Source organism: Ursus arctos, unplaced genomic scaffold, assembly GCF_023065955.2.
Source record: "Ursus arctos isolate Adak ecotype North America unplaced genomic scaffold, UrsArc2.0 scaffold_5, whole genome shotgun sequence".
NCBI classification, from domain to species: domain Eukaryota; kingdom Metazoa; phylum Chordata; class Mammalia; order Carnivora; family Ursidae; genus Ursus; species Ursus arctos.
In genome coordinates this window covers 42533658-42554189 of record NW_026623067.1, presented here as the reverse complement: position 1 = coordinate 42554189, position 20532 = coordinate 42533658, and the positions used below count along the sequence as shown (strand labels likewise).

Here is a 20532-nt window from a genome sequence, read left to right as displayed (position 1 = left end):
ACTTGAGTTGTGCTACTTGAAAGTGTAGAACATGCTTTCAAAGACTGAGTATGACAAAGAATATGAACTATCTCAGTAATAATTTTCTATTGATTACATGCTGAAATAATGCTTTGAATAGATTATGTTAAAATACATTAAAATAAACGTTATCATTTTTTTTACTTTTTAAAAACATGAAATTTAAAATTGCATCTGTGGCTTGCATTATATTTCTGTTGGACGGTGGTCTAGAGACTTGATGAAATTTAGGTTAAACATTATTTCGTATTGCATCGTACCAAGAGGTACATAATACAAGTTTGTCCCACTATTAGGGATACTAAATTTGGTATTTTCCAAAACTATATTTTAAAGATATATTTTGGTCACTTTCAGAACTTTCTATTTTAAAGGGGTGTGTGTGTGTGTGTGTGTGTGTGTGTATTTTTTTAAAGTATGCATTTTTTGAAATCTCTTCCAGAATTTTTGTTGTAATGATACTTAAAAAAAAAAACCACTCAGAACTTCCCATTTTAAAGATAGATTTTGAGTATTTCTGGAACTCTCTAGAGTTAAGATACATTTTTTCTTTTGCAGTGAGAAATCTGTGGAGTGATATTTTGGCACCTCGGGAACATCCTGTTTCCATTCTTTTTAACCTAATGGTTTTAGTGCCCCTTCAGGATCCTTTCCCGAATAAGTTATGTTGGATGCTATTCAACGTGGTGATTCTTAAATTCTATTATTTCTTTTTCATATAATTGTCATTCTTCTGTAAAGAAGAACATTCCTTTTTCTTCTTTTGCTTTTTCATTTTATTTTTAGGTGAAAGAGCTATGTGGCCTACAGCTTAGTCGGTTCATACAATAGATGTTTGATTAAAAAAGTTAAGTACAAATGAAATTTTAAAATCTGGATTCAGCTCTCATGGACAATGGTTGTCCACTCCTTAAAGGAATCTTATTGTAAGTCTTTCTTTGCAAAGGTAGTAATCATCTGTTAATTTCTTATCCTTACAAACTTGAATTTTCACGTATAGCACATTTGTTCAACAAATTACTGAATGCTTATTCTGTTGTAGACACTGTGTTAAGCACTTAGAGTTGGAATGGTAAGCAGAAGAAACATGGCTGTCCTTTATGTAGGACGCATCCTTGTAGATGAGGAGATAGACTTGCCCAGAACCCAGTGAGTGAATGCAATTAGGAAGGTGTATCTGAAGAATCTTGATTTGGGAGATATTAATAAAGGCTTTTTTTCCTCACCAACCTGCTCAAATGCTTTGAAATTCAGATACCTCCACAGTCATTCTCTGTGGGTCTGATGTGAAGAATATATAGTAGAGTTGGCAATTCCCTGCTGTGGCCTCTCTCATGTAACCCTGAATTACGATTGTAGACCTCTTCCCTCAATTGCAATTTTTTCTCAAGTTTTTTTCCTCTCTGGACATTTTCAGCATTGCTGGGTTCCACAGCTCCAAAAGGCATGTCTTAGAGGCAGACTTAAGAGACTCCTAATACCCTGAACACAGACATGTCCAGTTAGATGTGTATGTGTCTTTAACGAAATAAGATGTCTGTTAGTTACAGTGCTGTGACTTCAGGTTCCGGAATATCAACGCAACATTCTTTAGAAGAGATGCTTCACTTTGGATTGAATCTAAGTTTAGAATTAGTCAGCCTCTTTTCAAAGGGAGAAGGAGAGCCCTAGCAACAGGAAAACACCTCACTATGAATTGGTTTGGAAATTACTTCTCTAAATTTCCCGAGGATGTTTCCTTACTCAGCGTACACTCACCTCTGTTGCTTTCATTCATCTCATCTGAAGACGAACAACATTTTATTTCCAATGTGAGGTAGAGAGTTGGGTGATTTTTCTTTTCTCTTAACTTTTTCTTTTTTGGGTAGCATATGAAATCTCTCTCTCTCTCTCTCTGTGTGTCTCTCTGTCTAAAAATCAGTCTCCTTATGAAGCGCCAAGAGAAGAAAACTGGGCTTGGGAAGAAAGTAGTTGCTATCATTTTCCATGGGTACTTGAAAAGGGGCAACTGATTAGTTCCTTCGGGCCCTGCTTGGCTAGTGAAAAGAGAAGGGCTGGCTTGGGTGAAAGGGTGTCTCTTTATTCTTAACGTTAAATGTTGAACCCTTACCAAGTGAAACTTGACTTCTGGTGGCTGCCAGTAATTTCTAGTCCTTTGAAATCAAAACTCCAGGGCTTTGGCTGCATTTAAGTTTGAAGTAATCAAGGAAGCCTGGGTAGAAGGCAGAATGAACCCTTTTTAGTATTCCAAGTTTCATCAAGGAAGAGGGTGACAGGAACCACACACACACACACACACACACACACACACACACACCACATACCACCCCGGCCGAAGCACCAGGCAAGTGGGGACACGGAGTGGGGAATGTGCTTAGCGGCAGCAAGAAGAGGAGAACAGAGTGAGGTCAGAAAGGGGAGAGGGTGTAGGGGCGCCTGGGTGGCACAGCGGTTAAGCGTCTGCCTTCGGCTCAGGGCGTGATCCCAGCGTTATGGGATCGAGCCCCACATCAGGCTCTTCCGCTATGAGCCTGCTTCTTCCTCTCCCACTCCCCCTGCTTGTGTTCCCTCTCTCGCTGGCTGTCTCTATCTCTGTCGAATAAAAAAAAAAAAAAAAAAAAAGAAAGGGGAGAGGGTGTACATCTCCTCCATCTCCCAGCACCGGGCCTCGTGCCTTGTGCTTCCAGTCAGTCTCTTGCCTCCCACCAGTTGAAGCCTCCCTCCGCTGCTTGTCTCTTGGGGTGACTAAACTTGGTTCACCTGGGGATGTCCTGAGTTGAGCCCAGATATTTCTCCCTCCTGGGAAAATCGTTAGTCCTGGGAAAACTGGATGATGGGACACCGGGATTGAAGTTTTAGGTATTTGGGCAGCACATGCGACACCTGAGAAATTGCCACAGAGCTCCTGCCTCCATTCTCTGTTTCTCAGGAAAGGGTACAGAAGGCCCCAGGGCAAGTGCAGGATCATGAAGTTAGAATAACAGTAGCCGCCACCCACTGCAAACCTACTGTGTGCCGAGAGCATGATCTTGTTTAATCCTTAAGGCCACTGCGGAGGGAGGATGTTTCCAGTCCAGTTTTATGGGAGAGAGACCACAGCCGAGGGCGGTGACGAGTTGTGTTTCCCAAGGTCAGACAACTGCAAGGCAGCCGGGCCACATTTGAATTTTAGTGTGCCTAGGCCTCAACTGTCCTCTTCCCCCTCAGTGAAGAACTTGCTGAATTTGATGGCAGATGGAGAGCTGCTCTGATGTAGCAAAGCTCTGTGACCGTCTGCCTCACCCCCAGTTTCCAAACTCTCTCCTATTCTTAATGGTGGTAGAAGATGCCCCGGGGTATCCACAGAGCTAACAGCTGTGCAGGGAGCTACAGCGGGTGCTTTAGTCTGATACCTGGAGCAGCCCCTGATGAATTATTCAGGTTTTAAAGGAACTGCGAAGTGCCTGGGACATAGAAGGTGCTCAGTCGAGGGTAGCTGTGCTTCGTATTTTCATTATGACACACAAGCTGTAATCTTGAGCTGAAACTTTTTAGTCAATGCATGGCAGTTCAAACATTTTAATATAAAAATCACCGAAGATTCAGGGCATTAAGATACTCAGTAACATACTTGCTGAGTTCAGAATGAGGGAAACACAAAAAAGCAACTTTTCCCCCCGACCAGGGAGAAGCTGTTCTCTTTGCTATTTGATTTGGAATAGAGGACAGGCTTCCTCGCCATCATAAAAGGCTGAGCTAGAAGCAGAAAATTCTATTCTAGGGCTGCAAGCTGTAAATGGTTCATTTCAGGGGAAAATCTAATCCAGGGGCTCAGCCCTAAGAAATTCCTCTACTAAAATCAGAGAGATAATCGGATGGAAACCCCAAGCTGTGAGCATCACATTGAGCGGTAAATGCCCTGGACTGTGGAGGGATGCAGGAAGCTTTGAGGCTCCTCTCTGCTTTTATTTCCTCTCTCCACACCTGAGAAGTGTACCTTTGCTAGAGAAGGAAACACAGTTAAGATCACATAATTTATAACTAGATTTGAGGAGGACTCAAAGATAACAGAAGAGATACGGATATTCAGTTTGGTCCAGTTCACCAAATAACCACATGCCTGCCAGGTGTTGGGTAGTATGCTGGATTCTCGGGTTATGGGGGGAGGGGGAGGGGGAGCAGCATGTGTCCACTGACCCCAAGGAACTTACACGGGAGCAGAGGAAATAAGACAGGCATAAAGGTGGTTTCTTCAGCACCAGTTTGAAATCTTCATGGCTGTCTTAGTCCACTCTGGGCTTCCATAACACAATATCAGACTGGGTGGCCTTGTGAGCAGAAATTTATTCTTCACAGTTCTGGAGGCTGGAAGTGCAAAATCAGGTTGCCCACGTGGTGGGGTTCTGGTAAGGGCTCTCCACCTGGCTTGCAGCCTTCTCGCTGGGTGCTTACGTGGCCTTTTTACATGGCAATTTTATCCGCCCAGGCTCCTACCCCGTTCCTCACCTAACCGTGATCACCTCCTAAAAGTGCTGTCTCTGAGTACAGTCACACTGGGGGCTGGGGCTTCAACGTAGGAATTTGGGGGAACACAATTTAGTTCATACCATGGGCCCACGCCCACGTTGTAACAAACGTATTAAAGTGTACCCATAGCACACATTATATCCATACTTTTTCTGCTGTACAATAAGTGAAAGGATTTTTGTAATTTTGCTTTTGAAATTATTTGGCTCTCCGCGATTAGTTCATTTTATGATTGGCTCTTGATTCTTAGCAATCATTCGTACTTGGGAGTTTTTGCAAAATGAGAATTCTAAATTGTTTTTGAATGTAATAAAATATTTGTGAATTTGACAGTTAATGAGATCGGCATAATGCTAGATTTCTGTGTTTAGCTGAGCATTAACTAATTTTACAGTCTGTTTTGCCGTTTTTATTTTTTGGAGCCAGTACTCTTTTCCAGGTCTCAAATACTGCTGCAAGCTCTCGCAAAGCTCGTTAGCCTCTAAGCATTGTCTCTAAATGCCTAAGGGATGAAGGTGTCGGGTTGTTTATAGCTCCACTTCACACTTCTAGACAGGTAGCTCCTGACCTTAACCTCTCTTCCAGCTCGTGTCTCCTTGGCACTGAAGACCGGCTATGTTCAACCGTCCTCTTCTCCACCAGCCTCTCTCCTACTCTGTGTTCTTTGCTTGATCTCTCATGTTGACGTCTCCACCCACCCCGTGGGAGACTCAGAGGCTGTCGTGGTCATCAGTGGCCCCCATATCCACCTGTGTCAGGTTTCAGGCCGGCTGGTGTCAGGATGACTGCATAGGTATTGCCAGCAACCTTGTTAGGAATCCCGATTTCTGTACCTCTTGTTTGGAGACCTGCGCTCTTGGCCTCGAGTGAGGCTTGGGCATTTGTTTTGTTAACAAGCTGATGTGTTTATTAAAAGCACATCAGGTTTGGGAAGGCGTGGACATGGGCAGTGTTGGTGGAATGAAAGAGAGATGTGGATCTTAATAACAAGAACAATGCACCCCCATTTGATTTAGTGCCCCGATTTAGAGGTTCTCAAAGGGCCCCTCTGCTGTTTCCAAGATGCCCCCAGAGTGTTGCCTTAAGAGTGCTCAGGAATGTTCCTCTTTGGCCTCCAGGCCGTGTGTCACAGGTGCTGAGCCTTGGTGACTAGTCCTGTAACAGCAGCTGTTACAGAAAGAAATTCTGCTGTCTCTTGTTTATTTTGTCCTACGTGTGAGGCGGGCTCTTTCTTTAATTCTTCACAGCACACCAGAGACAGGTACAAACTGTTAATGAGGCTTGCCAAGACGGAAGCACAAAGTAGAATAATTACTACCATATACAGGCTCACACTCGTTCTAGGGCGGTCCCTCGACCATTCTCTTGCTCTGCCCCTTCCAGAAGGCTAGGTACGGCTTACCCTTCACTGTGAGACTCACCCCAGGTACCTCCACGGTAAGAGTTTAGGCAAAACCGGCTTTTGGCCTCAGAAAGAGAAGGCAGTTTTTCCACCTCACTTTTGAAGCCTGTCCCCTGGGCCCATATTTTTACTTCAGAATGATAGCATTAAATATCTGTTCCCTTCAGGGGATATCCCAAAGTTGTATTTTGTGCCCCCCCTCCCCCGTAATCATATAGTACTTTGGCATCAGGACATCTGAGACGCCTGGGTGGCTCAGTAGGTTGTGTCCAACTCTTGGTTCCAGCTCAGGTTATAATCTCAGGGTCCTGGGATCCAGCCCCTGTCAGGTTCCACACTCAGTGAGGAGTCTGCTTGAGATTCTCTCTCTCCCTCTGCCCTGCCCCCACCAAAATAAATAAATAAGTAAATAAATAAATAAATAAATCTTTAAACAAACCAAAAAAAAGACATCTTCTGAAGTCTTGGTTGTTCACTTCAGTGATACTGCGTGTTCAACTTCCACAGCCTAGTCCCAATTTCCATGCCCAAGTCTTTATTAGTCTCTTCAACGAAGGCTCAAAACCCTGTGGGTACAGCCTCGCTCAGGGCACCTTTTACACACACTCTAGACACAGCAAACCAATTATATGTCCTTCATTCAACACAATAATCCTGTGAGGTCATCTTTTTTAATCTTACATTTGAACAAATGGAAACAGAGATGTAAAGCAACAGCCAAGGTCATGCTGCCAGGAAGGGACATGCTGGTGTTTGAACTGAGGTCTCTTGGTTCCAAATTTATGGATTTAGTTATTACAAAACACTGAGAAGCACTAAGGAAGTAGGCTGGACCTTAAGGGTGAATGACAGGATCTGGAATAATCATGGCATTAACAGAGAGAGGGCAAAGGCAGGGGAGAAGTAGGAGGAGGGCAGGTGGGGAGGAGCTTGGGCTACGAATTAAGAGCCACTTGGCATCACTGGGTCCCTTTCTCCTCTTCATCACTCTGTCTTGGCTTAATGGTTATCCTTCTGAACCATCACCTTTGTTTTCAAGGAAATTACTGTTTTTGACTCTCTAGGAGCCATGCACCAGCCCAGGCTGTGGTGAAGCAGCCTGTCCGGGGAGCCCCTTGCAGGACCACAGTCACAGCGATTGTCCAGACTGGGGGAGACTGGAGCACCGGCCTCTTCAGTGTCTGCAGAGACAGGAGAATCTGTACGTTTTCCCTCTTCATTCGAGTTCTCCTTGACGGTTTTCTTTCCCAAGGCATCCCTGGGTGCAGGAGCCACATCAGGCACAAGGACAGGAATATAATGGCTTTAGAATAACTGAACTAATCTTCTAGTGACTCACATGCACTCCTTGGCAGGAAAAAAAATTGCTTTTCAGGGATAGGGATGCTTTTATAGAATAAGTGGTAACTTCAAAGATTTTTTAAAGGACAAGACCCACTGTTGGCAAAGATGCATGAAATGGGCTCCCCCATCTGCTCTTGGTGGGAGGATACATTGGTATAACCTTCCTGCTGGATGGTTTAGGAATACGTATAAAAAGAACCTCAAGTGTTACATAGCTTTTGGCCCAGTAATTACATTTTTAGGCATTTAGTCTAAGGAGATAAATCACGTGCAAAGATTTAGCAACATTAAATTCTGCAGCATTGGTTATTACAGCAACAGTCTGGAACGACCTAAAATGTTTGATGGGGGCACGCATACAATGAATTATTATATAGCCATGAAAAGTCACGTTGTAGAATAACATTGAACAGGATGAAAGATGTTTTGGTACATTTTTAAGTTAAAGAAGCAGACGTAAAACTAAGCACGTTAGATACCATTTTTTTTGGGAGGGGAGTATTTTTAAAATATCTGAAAGGATACAAATACAAATGTTTATGGCATGCCTCCAGATGGCAGGCTAATGAGTAATTTTTCTTTTCTTTTTTTTTTTTTTTTTTAAGATTTTTTATTTATTTATTTGACAGAGATAGAGACAGCCAGCGAGAGAGGGAACACAGCAAGGGGAGCGGGAGAGGAAGAAGCAGGCTCCCAGCAGAGGAGCCTGATGTGGGGCTCGATCCCATAACGCCGGGATCACGCCCTGAGCCGAAGGCAGACGCTTAACCGCTGTGCCACCCAGGTGCCCCGTAATTTTTATTTTCTTTTTTGCTTATCTCTCTCTAGTATTTCCAGGAGGAATATGTAGTACTCTCATAAGAACACAAATAATGACAAAAAGCCCCCTGTGTTGACTGAAACATTTTCAGGTGCTGTTGCAGCTCTAGAGAGGTACCAATAACACTGTCCTCTAGCTACATGATTTTCCCCCTGGGAATGAAGTTCAAAGTACATCAATTCTATTTTTATCTTAGGACATTCTGACAAGTCTCTGGGACCACGTCAGCATCCCCTTCTGGGCCCTGCCTTTGCCCTAGTGAGCATCTCGGCCACAGAGTCTTTCTGGGGTATCCTGGGTGGCTGGGGGGAGGTCTCTTTGTTGGATAAGCGTTAGTCACTAACATTCAAAATCCAGCAGACCCTGGATCTACTATTTTTGAAGAATATGGCTTTCCCTGCTCATTGCTGGTTTTTGGAAAGATCTGGATTCATTCCTAAAGCCTCACAGGATTGATCAGAGATCCATCTGAGCCATTACGTGGTCCAAGTCCCTACTCAGCTAAGAGTCTTGCTGAGGCTAAAGCTCTCCTGCCATGTTCTGGTGCTCTGGTCCTGTATGCTTGAGCCCTTCACTGTTTGCCTGGGCCCCATAGAGATGAGACTGCCTCGTACAAAACCCTACCTTCCATCCCTGTCCCTTTGCCCATGAGACGCAGAACTCAGCAGGTTTCTTCCTGCCTCTGCTACCTGCATGGACTTCTGATCAGATAATGGTGGCAGCCATTCTCAGATTCTCTCAGCTTTCTTCCTCGTTCTCTTCCAGATACTCTGACTTTGGTTGTCCCCCCTACCGAGGTACAGAGAAGGCAGAATAGCCATGTGGAGATGTGGAGACCTAGCATCAAATTGGGAAGTGGACCGTTTTCCTTTACTAGCTTGTAGCTGGGGGTCGGGGGCCATCAGTGCATTTTCAAGTAGGGCAAACCCTAGAATATAATGTAGTGGTGAGGAGAACATGTTCGTATCAGATGAAACCTTGCCTCGAATCTTAACTCTGCCTCTTACTGGCTATTTGACCTCGAATAAATTCTCTGGGTCTTCATGTTGCCCCCTCTGAAGTGAGGATAATAAAAGTGCTCACCTCAGGGGTTGTTGTTAAGATGAAAACATAATGCCTAGAACCTATTCTTAACACTGGCTTGGAACTAAACTGGACCAGTTTTTTTGGTTGCATGCTCTACTGGGTTGAATAGCCCTCTCAAAATGCATGTCTATCTGTAACTTCTGAATGTGACCTTATATGGAAATAGGGTATCTGCAGTGCAGTCAAGTTAAAAAGAACTTCTGCTACATTAGGGTCGATCCTAATCCATTGGCTGGTGTTTCTCATAAGAAGTGGGAAATTTGAACACAAACACTCAGAAAGCCATGGAAAGTTAGAGGCAGAGATTAGAATAATAATCCATAAGCCAAAGAATGTCAATACTTGCCAGCATCCACCAAAGCTTGGAGAGAGGCATGGAATAGACTTTTCCTCTGAACTTCTGGAAGGAACAAACCCTGCTAACATCTTGAGTTCATACTTCTAACCTCCAGAATTCTCCAGTGAGAGAATAATTTCTTTGTTTTTCTAAGTTTTTATTTAAATTCCAGTTAGCTAACATACAGTGTAATATTAGTTTCAGGTGTACAGTGTAGTGATTGAACACGTGCATACACCACCTGGTGCTCATCACGACAAGTGCCCTCCTTAATCCCTATCACCTGTTTCACCCATCCTCCCCCACCCACCTCCCCTTCGCTAATTGTGTTCATGAGAGAAGAATTTCTGTCACTTAAAGATGCCCAGTTTGTGGTATTTGTTATGGCAGCTCTGGGAAACTAATAAACATTGGGTTTCATTTGAAAGCTTTGGGGTAGCTCACAGAATCAAAAAATCAACTAAAAACTAAGCTCAGAAGGGACAAGCTGCATTATCAGGAGCTAGCTGACACTCTGATCAACTCCAAACATTTTTACCATTTTGTTTTCCCTTCTGAAAATTGGTGGAGCAGATGGAGTCCATTTTGCCAGGCTTAGGTCATTCCAAAGGACAGTCCTATCAGTATTGCCCTCAGTAGCGAAGGGATGATTTTCCCAAGTTACTATTAGGGTGCTGTTATCAGGAAATGCCCGACAAATACACAACAATGCACTTAGTGAATCTGAGATATTAATATTATTACTGTAAGTTGTTATTATCCTCTAGTGTGTTGAGAGCAGGGTTCAGTCAGGAGACATAGAACCTGCTGCTACACAGTGATTTCTACTCCAGCCCAAGAGCACCTAAAAAGCTGGCTAAAGAAACAAGCATCCTCACCAGCCCCCTGCCTCAAACGCTGCTTTACTACTTCGCTTTGTCTCCTACCCCCATTAATGTGCTGACGGACCGCACTCGGTCTTCTGAGGAGTCCCTGCCTGTCCTTTTGAGAGCCCGTTCTGGGGACAAGGTGAGAGGGGAGGACGTGTGGAGAAATAGAATAGTCTTTACATTTTTTTTTTTTTAAAGATTTTATTTATTTATTTGACACAGAGAGACAGCCAGCGAGAGAGGGAACACAAGCAGGGGGAGTGGGAGAGGAAGAAGCAGGCTCCCAGCGGAGGAGCCCGATGTGGGACTCGATCCCGCAATGCCAGGATCACGCCCTGAGCCAAAGGCAGACGCTTAACGACTGCGCTACCCAGGCGCCCTAGAATAGTCTTTACATTTTGGCACGATCCGTGGAGAGGGGGCCCTGGATATAAGGTACAGGGTGATCTGGAATGTTTTGTGTCCCAGTGGTTATCCCCTGGATGAACCTCCATTTTATGACTGCTCACAGTGTCTCGGAGCTGAGAAGAAAACTTGCAGGTGATACCACTTGAAATGCTCGTTCTCTGCGCGTTCCTTCCCGGGACGCAGGTGGAGCATGCGTGCTATGGATCCTGGGCTGCTTTCCTTGTTTGAAAGGCAAGAACTTCGGTTCAAGCCGACCACTGTGTAAATACTTGTGACAAACTTGGGAGCAAAAAAGAGAACTGCTTTCCGTGACTTTGTCCATACCAGATTCCCAGCCAGGGACAGCTTTCCATTGCATGTCGAGAATTATTGCTACAGTTTGTCATCCATTAAATGAAGGTCAGTAACGGCAGTGATTTCCATTTCTTTTTTTTTTTTTTTTTAAGATTTTATTTATTTATTTGACACAGAGAGAGAGAGAGGGAGAGAGAGAGCACAAGCAGGGGGAGCTGCAGGCAGAGGGAGAAGCAGGCTTCCCGCTGAGCGGAGACTGATGCAGGACTTGATCCTGTGACTCCAGGATCATGACCTGAGCCAAAGGCAGATGCTTAACCAACTGAGCCACCCAGGCGCCTGCAATTACATTTTTTAAACTGCCTTCCTCTTCCCACCTGGGCGCTTTTATCTGAATTCACAGTGCGCTGGGGTTGGCAAATGGGCGTTTCTGAGTCCTTTGGAGATGGGGTTGCTGAAAGCTCAGCTGTAAAGATAAAGCCACGGGGAAATGAGTGGCTGTTAAATGTTGTGGGTGAGAGGCAAGGTATCCCGGGATGCCCCAGAGAAGGTTTACATGGAAGGTTTAATCCATATTGGTTTGTAATTCAATATTTACTGAGTTCCTACCCGTGTGTAGCCAGGTGATGGGCGTGACAAATATAATAGTGAATAAGACAGAGAAGGTTTCATAGAGGAGATAGATAATAAGCAAATAAATCAATAAACAAAAAAATGGCAATTGTGCCATTGCCATGCCATATGAGCCATGAAAGAAATAGGGTGTTATGGAAGGAAACTATAGGGGAGTGGGGTCAGGGATGGCTTCTTTGAGGAACCGACTTAAAGCCGATACTGAAGGATGGGAGGAAACCAGTCACTCAGAGGTGGAGTGCACCATAAGCACTGGGGGGTAAAGAGCTTGGTGCGACTAGTAATCATCAGATACCCAAGATGTGTAGAATGAAGGGGGCCAGGACTTTCTTTGGTTTTCTGGAAAAGGAAGAAGGCATTGAAAAGTCCTCAGATTGGGATCTGTGTCCCCGAACTGTATCTTGGGTAAAGTGTACGTCTCTCAAAGCAGGCACCACTGTTGTCTTGCTCCCCACTGCTTGCCCAGCAGAGTGCCTGGTCCATAGGAGGCACTGAAAAACATTTGCTGAACAACCCATCAATGAATGAATTTTAACATGTATTCTCACTGGATTCTTTTTTCCTTGCCCTTCACTGAAAGAATCCTAAACCCTCTGAGTTGGAAGGGGTCAGCTGGTCTGGCGTCTCATCTGCTTGTCTAAATCTCTGCACTATGCCTGGCAAGAACGTGACAACGTTAGCTTTCTGAGCATTTCTAGGAGGGCTTTTCCCCTTGAGAGCCGGCTCAGTGCTTTAAAAACAAAAACAAAAAAACCAAAAAGGGCACCTGGCTGGCTCAGTCAGTTAAGCTTCCACCTTCTGCTCAGGTCATGATCCTGGGGTCCTGGGATTGAGCTCCACCTCCAGCTCCCTGCTCAACAGGGAATCAGCTTTTCCCTCTTCCTCTGCTGCCCCCCCTTTTGTGTGCACTCTCTCTGTGTCAAATAAATAAATAAAATCTTTTTTAAAAAAGATTTTGGGGGCGCCTGGGTGGCGTGGTCGTTAAGTGTCTGCCTTTGGCTCAGGGCGTGATCCCAGCGTTCTGGGATCAAGCCCCACATCAGGCTCCTCTGCTGGGAGCCTGCTTCTTCCTGTCCCACGCCCCTTTTGTGTTCCTCTCTCGCTGGCTGTCTCTGTCAAATAAATAAATAAAAATCTTAAAAAAAGAGATTTTGAGTAGTTTGGCATGGACCTGATGCAAAATTCAAAAGTACCTACCCTTTGATAGATTTGCCATCTGTCCACCCAGATCCCCCAGAGGCAACTACTCTTACCTGAGTCCGCATACAGTCTATATACTTGTAAAGATATAAAATAATTTTAAATGAAAGTAGATTATTCTTTTTATTATGCAACTATCATGTAATCATCATAAAAAAGAAAAATATGAAGACTTGTAAAAGAACAAAACCCAGTATCCTGTAATCCCAGTGTTGGAGATAATCATCGTTAATTTTTTGGTACCTCTCCTTCCAGATTTTTTGCTGTACTTGTATTTATATAGTTTCCACAAATAGTAGAATTGTAAACACACACTGTTCTGCACCCAATATTTTAAATTGCTGCATAGATTCCATTGTATGAGTGTACCATAATTTACTTACCCAGAAATCCATTGGTGCACCTTAATGTGGTTTCCAGACTTCTTGCTGTTCAAACCAATGCTCCCTGAATGTCTTTGTACAGATGGCATTTTGCATATGTGTGAGTTTACCTGTTGGACAATTGCTGAGGAACAAACCTGCTGGTCAAATGGTATGTACCATTTTAAATCTTGATAGCTGCTGCCAAGTGGATCTCCATTTGGAAGCTGTATTACCTTACACTCCCACCCACAGTGTATGAGTGTGCCCCATTTCTTTTTGAGCATCTCTCACTGTTCAATGGTTCTGCCTTTTTGTAATAATTGATCTGAACTGTGCCTCGCTGCAGTTTCCACCCACCTTTCCTACTTCTGCTTTCTGGGGCTCCATGCTCTGGTTCTGTGTAGGCTTTTTCTTTTTATCTCGACTCCCCTGTGAGTGAGAAGGATGAATAATAAATCACATTCCATGCATGAGGGTGGAGCCCATCTCAGAGGACAGGCCAGGAACATTTAGGCGGTGGATGCTTATATAACCACCAGGGCTTTGGGTGTAATGTAAGAGGAAGAGGCTGAATTTCTGGCTCAAATCCCTTTTAAGCCTGAGCCCCTTAAAATAAACAAACAAGTAAATAAAATATAATAATATATTTGCATATATGTATATACACATATAACACATGAATGTGTTCACCTTATAAAAAAATGAAGCATTACAGAAAAGGAAATCATGTCTCCTCTTTTTTATTAAATCAGTTTGGATGGTGGTTTCCTTCCAGGTCTTTTTCTCTGTGTTTATATATGTAGCCATTAGTAATATATACTATTGTTTTGTAACTCTTTAAACAAAGCATAAATAGTATTATGCTATATGTATCATTACACAATTTGATATTTTTTTAGGATTTTAAAGAAAAGATTTATTTGAGAGAGAGAGAGCAAGAGTGGGAGGGGCAGAGGGACAGAGAAAAAGACTCTCCAGCAGACTCCTTGCTGAGCATGGAACCTGATGTGGGGCTCAGTCTCATGACCCTGAGATCACAACCTGAGCAGAAACCAAGAATTGGCCACCCAACTGACTGTGCCACTGAGGTGCCCCTTAAGGTTTTATTTATTTATTTATTTGGGCGGGGGGGCATAACCAGGGGAGAGGCAGAAGGAGAGAATCTCCAGCAGACTCCGTGCTGAGCTTGGAGCCTGATGCAGGGCTCGATCTCATGACCCTGAGATCGTGACCTGAGCCAAAATCAAGAGTCAGACGCTTAACTGAGCCACCCAGGTGCCCCTGCAACTTGATTTTTTTTTTTAAACTCAAAATATGCCTTAGAGATTTAACTCCGTTGGTACTTAATCTTTCGCTGCATTCTTAATTATTCCATAGTATGATTTATACCATTGTGGCTTATTTATACTTTCACCTATTAGTGTGCACTGAAGTTTTAAATTTCAAGCGACAAATAATGCTGCAGTGGACATCCCTGTCCCGCCTCTTACTCTAGGGTAGATCCTCGCGAGTGGAATTACTAGATCCTAGTGTACTTAGAGTTTTACTAGATTCACCCAAGTTGCCTTCAAAAGGGCTGTGTACCTATTTCTCTATGGTTTCCCCACAATGTGAATATTGAAAAATCTGGCATGCTAATGGGTTTCCGATGTTCTCAATATGCATTTCCCTGATTACTAATGACTAGCTTTTCATGGTTGGTATTGGCCATTTGTATTTCCTCTTTGGTAAATTAGCTGCTCATGTCCTATCCCTATTTTCTTCTTTTGTTTAATCCTTTATATGTTGATTTGTAGGAGTTAGCAACTATGTTGTAAAACTTTCTCCTGGAGAGTCTTTAAGACAGTATTCCATGGTCCCACTCTTGCCCATTCCTCTTGAGGTGTGAGCCAAGAGTTTTTAATACCACTCACTCCACCGTGTAGAGCTGTAACATCTGACAAAAAGGAACTTTTCTAAAGTTGCATGATGTAAGAGTATCCCATGGGAGTAAATACAAATTAGTGGTAGTAAGGATACTGTCTTGGAGCACACAGATCCACAACCATTGTGACATACTAGATACATAAAACATGAGAACATTTGGTGTTGTGTGTAGTAGTTAAGACTTTGGGGCCAGACTACCTGAGTTCAAATCTAGCCTCTGCTCCTTCCTAATAAACGTATCCTTCTGGCCATCAGTTTGCTCATCCGTTAAATAGACACAATAAGAGTATCTGTATTATAGGATTGTTGTGAGAATTAAGTGAGTTAATGAATGCAACGTATTTTTAGCAGAACTTGGCACATGGTAAAGTCTAATGTTAGCTATTATATAATGAGAATTTGGCTTTCACGGTAATTTTTTTTTTAATTTTTATATAATCACATCTGACTGCTGTCCCAAGGTAACTGAATGTGCGTTTTGGTGTGTTGCCTTCAGCATCTAGTAACTGCATCCTAATGAATGCTTAGATAACATGACTATCTGATGGAAAGGATTAAAAATAAAAATAACAGCATGTATTTTTTTAAAAGGCATACCGGTCATAAAGATAAGATACAGGAGTTCCAATGCACAAAACATCTGTACAATACACTTACTGAGGCTGGTGGGCATTTCTCCTTGCCGATGATAGCGGTGCTGCTCAGGCAATTGTGTAAACACAATTTATTATTCACTTAGCTTGCCAGCTTTATAATTATGCAATTTTTGATTAATTTTTTATTTGCAGGCATTTGCACTCTTTCATAATCCATGCATAAAATGAGATTTGATTGATTTTTTTTATGTGCCATGATTTCCAAGTCTTCTAATTCAGGGTTGCCTGCAGTATGGCCACTGTGAACTCGCAGGAAGTTGACTGCACCATCTGTCTTCTGAGCTGTTCATCCCAGTGGTTGGTGCGGGATGGGGCCTTCTGATCTGGCTGGGAGTAATGATTTTTTTTTAAATGTGGGTTAAAACATCTCAGACTCACTGAAGGCTGAATTCAGAGTTTGCTTTGGGGGCAAGGGACACCTACAGTATGAGATTTAGTGGATTATCTCAAGACTCCTGAATGGATGAAATAGATGTTCTGTTCCTCAAAGATAGGCTGCTCCTTGTCCTCCCTGCGGGGTCCTCACGCCTGTGTGCACATGTGCTGCCTCAGCCTCTCACAGCCAGGGTCAAGTCCACACTCCCGGAACATCTTTCTGAGCTTCTAAGATGATAACAGCATTCCTCGCATTTTGCTTTTTGTCATTGAATCTGGGAGTGGAACTTTGCACTCCCCACTGTTTGGGGAGGGAGGAAAGGTAGCAGAGACAGGCCCTTGACGGGAAGTTCTAGTGCTAGTGACACGGTATATGAGACTTTTTTGTCAGGTGCACTTAAAGGCTGCGATCATCACCATTTCATACTCACTAAAATGGGTAAAAGCAACGGGACCGACAACAGCAAACGTTGGTGAGGACGTGGAACAACTAGAACTCTCATCCATTGCTGGTGGGATTGTTAAATGGTGCAAATATTTTGGAGAACTGTTTATGTCTTGTCAAGTTCAACATAAATCTACCTCATGACCTAGCAATTCCACTTCCAGGAATCCACCTACAGGGAAAGAAAATATATGTCCGCATGAAGACCTGTACAGGAATGTTCATAGTACGTGTTCACAATAGCAGAGGCTGGAATAGCCAGTGCGCGTACGGAGAAACGGTCTGTGCGATACTCACATGTTGGAATACTACTCAGCAACGATGAAGAACATACTACAGACTCACATAACCACAAAGACGAACCTCAGGAACCATAATATTGAATAAAAGAAGTTGGATATAAAAGTAAACATGGTTCCCTTTATATGAAGTCCAAGAAGAGGTAAAACTTATCAATGGGAATTGGACAGTTAAAAATAAGAAATAAGAAATCAGAGCAGCAGTTGCCTCTGCAGTGGGGATGGGAAGATCGGGGTTGTCTGGGAAGGGGCACAAGGGAACTGTAAGATCAGTGTTGTACTTGTTTGGTTACTTGGATGAGAATGTGATTGTCACAAGTCACCCAACATAACATTTACGATCCGTTCATTTTCTTGTATATAAGTTATGTCTGAATAACATTTATTGCGTACATGCTTTAAAGGTCATGGTTAGCTTTTTGATATTTATTTTATTTGTTTAATTTTTTGCTGTTTTATAGTCCTAATTATTTGCGTTCTTCAAGGTCGTCCTCATTTGCGATGCTAGATGACATAACATCTTAACTGCATATGAGGAATTCTTAACCTGTACTCTGTTGATAGTTTTCAGTGGATCCTTGTACCCCACAAAATTGAATGTACCATTTGCATGTCTGTGTATTTTTCTTTTCCCTTGAGGAGTGACTTCATAGCTCTCACTGTATTTTCAAAAGGGTCTGTGACCCAAAACATATTTAAGACAGAGCCTCTGCATTAGATGGGTCAGGCAGAATGTGTAGGAAACAATATCAGGAGTTAAAGATCAATGAATCAATAAATGACAAACTGTTTCCAGTTGATGTTCAAGGAACCAAGCCTCTAATAGTTTACAGATTAAAACTGGCAGATGTCAGTGGCTCCATGAAACTAGCAAAAATCAGAGTAACCTTCTGGCCTGAGAAATAGAATATAGTCCTGATGAGAATAGCAGGCAGAATCAATGCACCATAAAAGAGCTTTCAATCCCATTTACAGAGACGCCTGCTATTCACAAGTATCATATACTGGGTCTATTTTAAATATTGAAAATAGATAGATGAACATAATAGAAGCAACAGCTATGATTCAACTGTAAAAAATTATTTAATGCTTTTCTCTTGACAGGAAAAAACAATTACCATAGTGAACGCTTAACAGAATTGTATCAGGTTCAGCTTTCCCAGTGTTTAACAAAAGAAGACAATTTTGATGTGGCTCAGTTATGGCAATTTTCATCCACTGAGTTTTGACAGTTGGTTATTCATTCTCAGTCCCTGATTGCAGGGAGACAGTGCAGCTTTGAATGGATGGTGTCGGGTTGTAAACGGTCTTTGAGACGTGAAGTTGCTCTGAGCACATTTGAGAACCACGGCTTTCTTTTATGTGATTATTGACAGGTTTCTGTGGTCTGTTTTGTCCAATGTGCCTTGAGTGTGACATCGCCAGGCATCATGGAGAGTGCCTTTGTTGGCCATTGTTACCCGGGTCCACCTTTGCACTGAGAATTGGCACCAGAGAGAGACATAAAATACGGGTAAGTGTGTTTAAACGTATATGTGAACTTGGATCTATATAAGAACTTAAATGTCTTTCAAACCTGTGGTTTAAAAAAAAAAAAGTCTGGGTGAGAAGGCTTAAAAACACCACACTTAGTGGAAGACTTTGGGAAGGGAAAGGGAAGAAATATCTCATTTCATTCATATGAACCAAAATGCCACATGATGAAGGCTATTTCCAAGGGCTACCTATTATAATGCTGATGACGGGTCAAGGGGCTGCTTCTGTTTCACTCTCTCTCACTGCATCAAAAGAAGATGACAGAGTAGACTTGCACCAAATTTGGATATAGTTGGGATGGTCTAAGTTAAAATGAAGACCGTGGGGCATATGCAGAGTTCACTTTGGGGGTTCCCTGGGGATGCTTCAAAGAGCCAGTCACTTCCCAGTGCAGCTGAGCCTGAGGTGCAATGAGAGACTGAGCACAGACCAGTCATACATATCAGGATGTGGACAGTTAAAAATAAAAAAGACATCTCCTTATATACTCATGTGGGATGATCCCTAAAATATATTTTAAGTGAATAAAAAGTACAAGACACAGAAGTACGCAACTATTTACATAGAAGGACTATATACGTACTTGTGTAGACATAGAATTTATCTGGAAGTGTATATAAAAACCTGCCAACAACGGCTGCCCCCAGAGAAGTTAAGTGGGTGGCTGGGGACAGCTGTGGAAGAGGGATGTACTTTTTACTTCCTGTGCCGCCTTTTGTGAGAATGTTGGGCCATAGGCATTTATTACCCACTCCAGAGAATGAAAGAAAGAAATTTTAAGTATTAAGTCCTAATAGAAAAACAAAAGATGTTGACAGAGAAACCAGTGGTTTCAAGTGTGAAGTCTACCAAAAGCCCTAAGTAAGGACAGGTCTCTGAACTGCAAGGACTGATATGCTGTTGAGCTGCTTGGCCCTTGGGTGTCCCAGTGGAGCGGTGTCTCTGGGCGTTCCTTTAGGGCATTGACTTGGCGGAACCTAGAAGGTGGGTGGGATGAGACCCTTGGTGATGGTGCTGAGCCTGTGTGATTGCGCCAGGACAGAGACGTGGGTCTCACTCTAGGGCACGCTGTGTGAGGACTGGCTGGCGGTGCACTGCTGTTGGCCCTTTTCCATCTGTCAGGTGGCCCGGGAACTCAAGATGAGGGCCTCCCGACTCTATGAAATCTATGCAGCTCCTTCAACTAAGGACAACCTTATTTGACCGAGCAAGGAAACTCCTCCTCCTTACCCCCCTCACCCTCCTTTCAAACCCCTCTTAGAAGAGGGATTGTTCTTAAGCTTTCATGGAAATAGTATGAAAATAAATGATTTCTCCCCTACTGTCTTTACTGTTGTTCTTTCTTCACACACACCTCTGATGAAGTCTCTCTGGCATTTGTCTGGATCTGCAGTTCTGGCCTCGCCACATAAGGCAGGTTCTCAAGGTGACCTTGTGCCTTCTACACCTGCCTGGCGTTGGAGAAGGTTGCATTTTCCCCCATCTTGGTACCACCATCCTTCCCTGGGAAGCTTCCTTTACTAACCCCCTTTGCCCACAGAGCTGGTATTGGGTTGGGAGACGGTTAATCTTAGCACTGGGACTGGACACTAAGTATCACGGAAACAGAGAAGCATCGTCCTTCCCTCGTCCTGACTCCCTCAGTCCCCACCGCATGGAGGAGACGGTCCCGGGTGGCTGCTGATCTTGAACGCCTCTCCAGCACTGGCTGATCTTTGGCGCCAAGCTCCAAGCCCTAGGTGGGCAGCTGCGTTGCACCTGCCCCCTGCCCCCACCAGTAAGATACGCTGAAGTCCTAGCTCCCGGTGTCTGTGAATGTGGCCTTACTTAGAAATAGGGTCTTGCAGATGTAATTAGGATGAAGTCATTAGGGTGGGCCCTAATCCAGCGCGACTGCTGTCCTCCCAAGAAGAGAAGAGACACAAAGGCACACAGAGGGAAGACAGCCGAGTGAACACAGACGCAGAGATTGGAGAGATCCTGCCACAAACCGAGGGATGCCTGGGGTGA

At 43.5% G+C, this 20532-nt stretch overlaps 1 protein-coding gene across 1 annotated transcript; it reads left to right on the top strand.

Moving 5' to 3' along the window:
- Nucleotides 1-1612: 1612 nt before the first annotated feature.
- On the top strand, nt 1613-19843 carry PLAC8L1 (PLAC8 like 1). Its single transcript, XM_026498993.4, has 4 exons — nt 1613-1837; nt 6994-7130; nt 18363-18499; nt 19585-19843. Exons 1-4 carry the CDS (start codon nt 1713-1715, stop codon nt 19723-19725), a joined length of 540 nt encoding a protein of 179 aa, XP_026354778.1. The 5' UTR covers nt 1613-1712; the 3' UTR covers nt 19726-19843.
- The last annotated feature ends 689 nt before the right edge of the window (nt 19844-20532 follow it).

Coding starts and splice junctions, on each gene's coding strand:
- PLAC8L1 (XM_026498993.4), top strand. CDS start 1,713: ATGAATTGGTTTGGAAATTACTTCTCTAAATTTCCCGAGGATGTTTCC. Junction 1,838..6,993: donor CATTTTATTTCCAATGTGAG/GTAGAGAGTTGG, acceptor TTGACTCTCTAG/GAGCCATGCACCAGCCCAGG. Junction 7,131..18,362: donor CTGCAGAGACAGGAGAATCT/GTACGTTTTCCC, acceptor GATTATTGACAG/GTTTCTGTGGTCTGTTTTGT.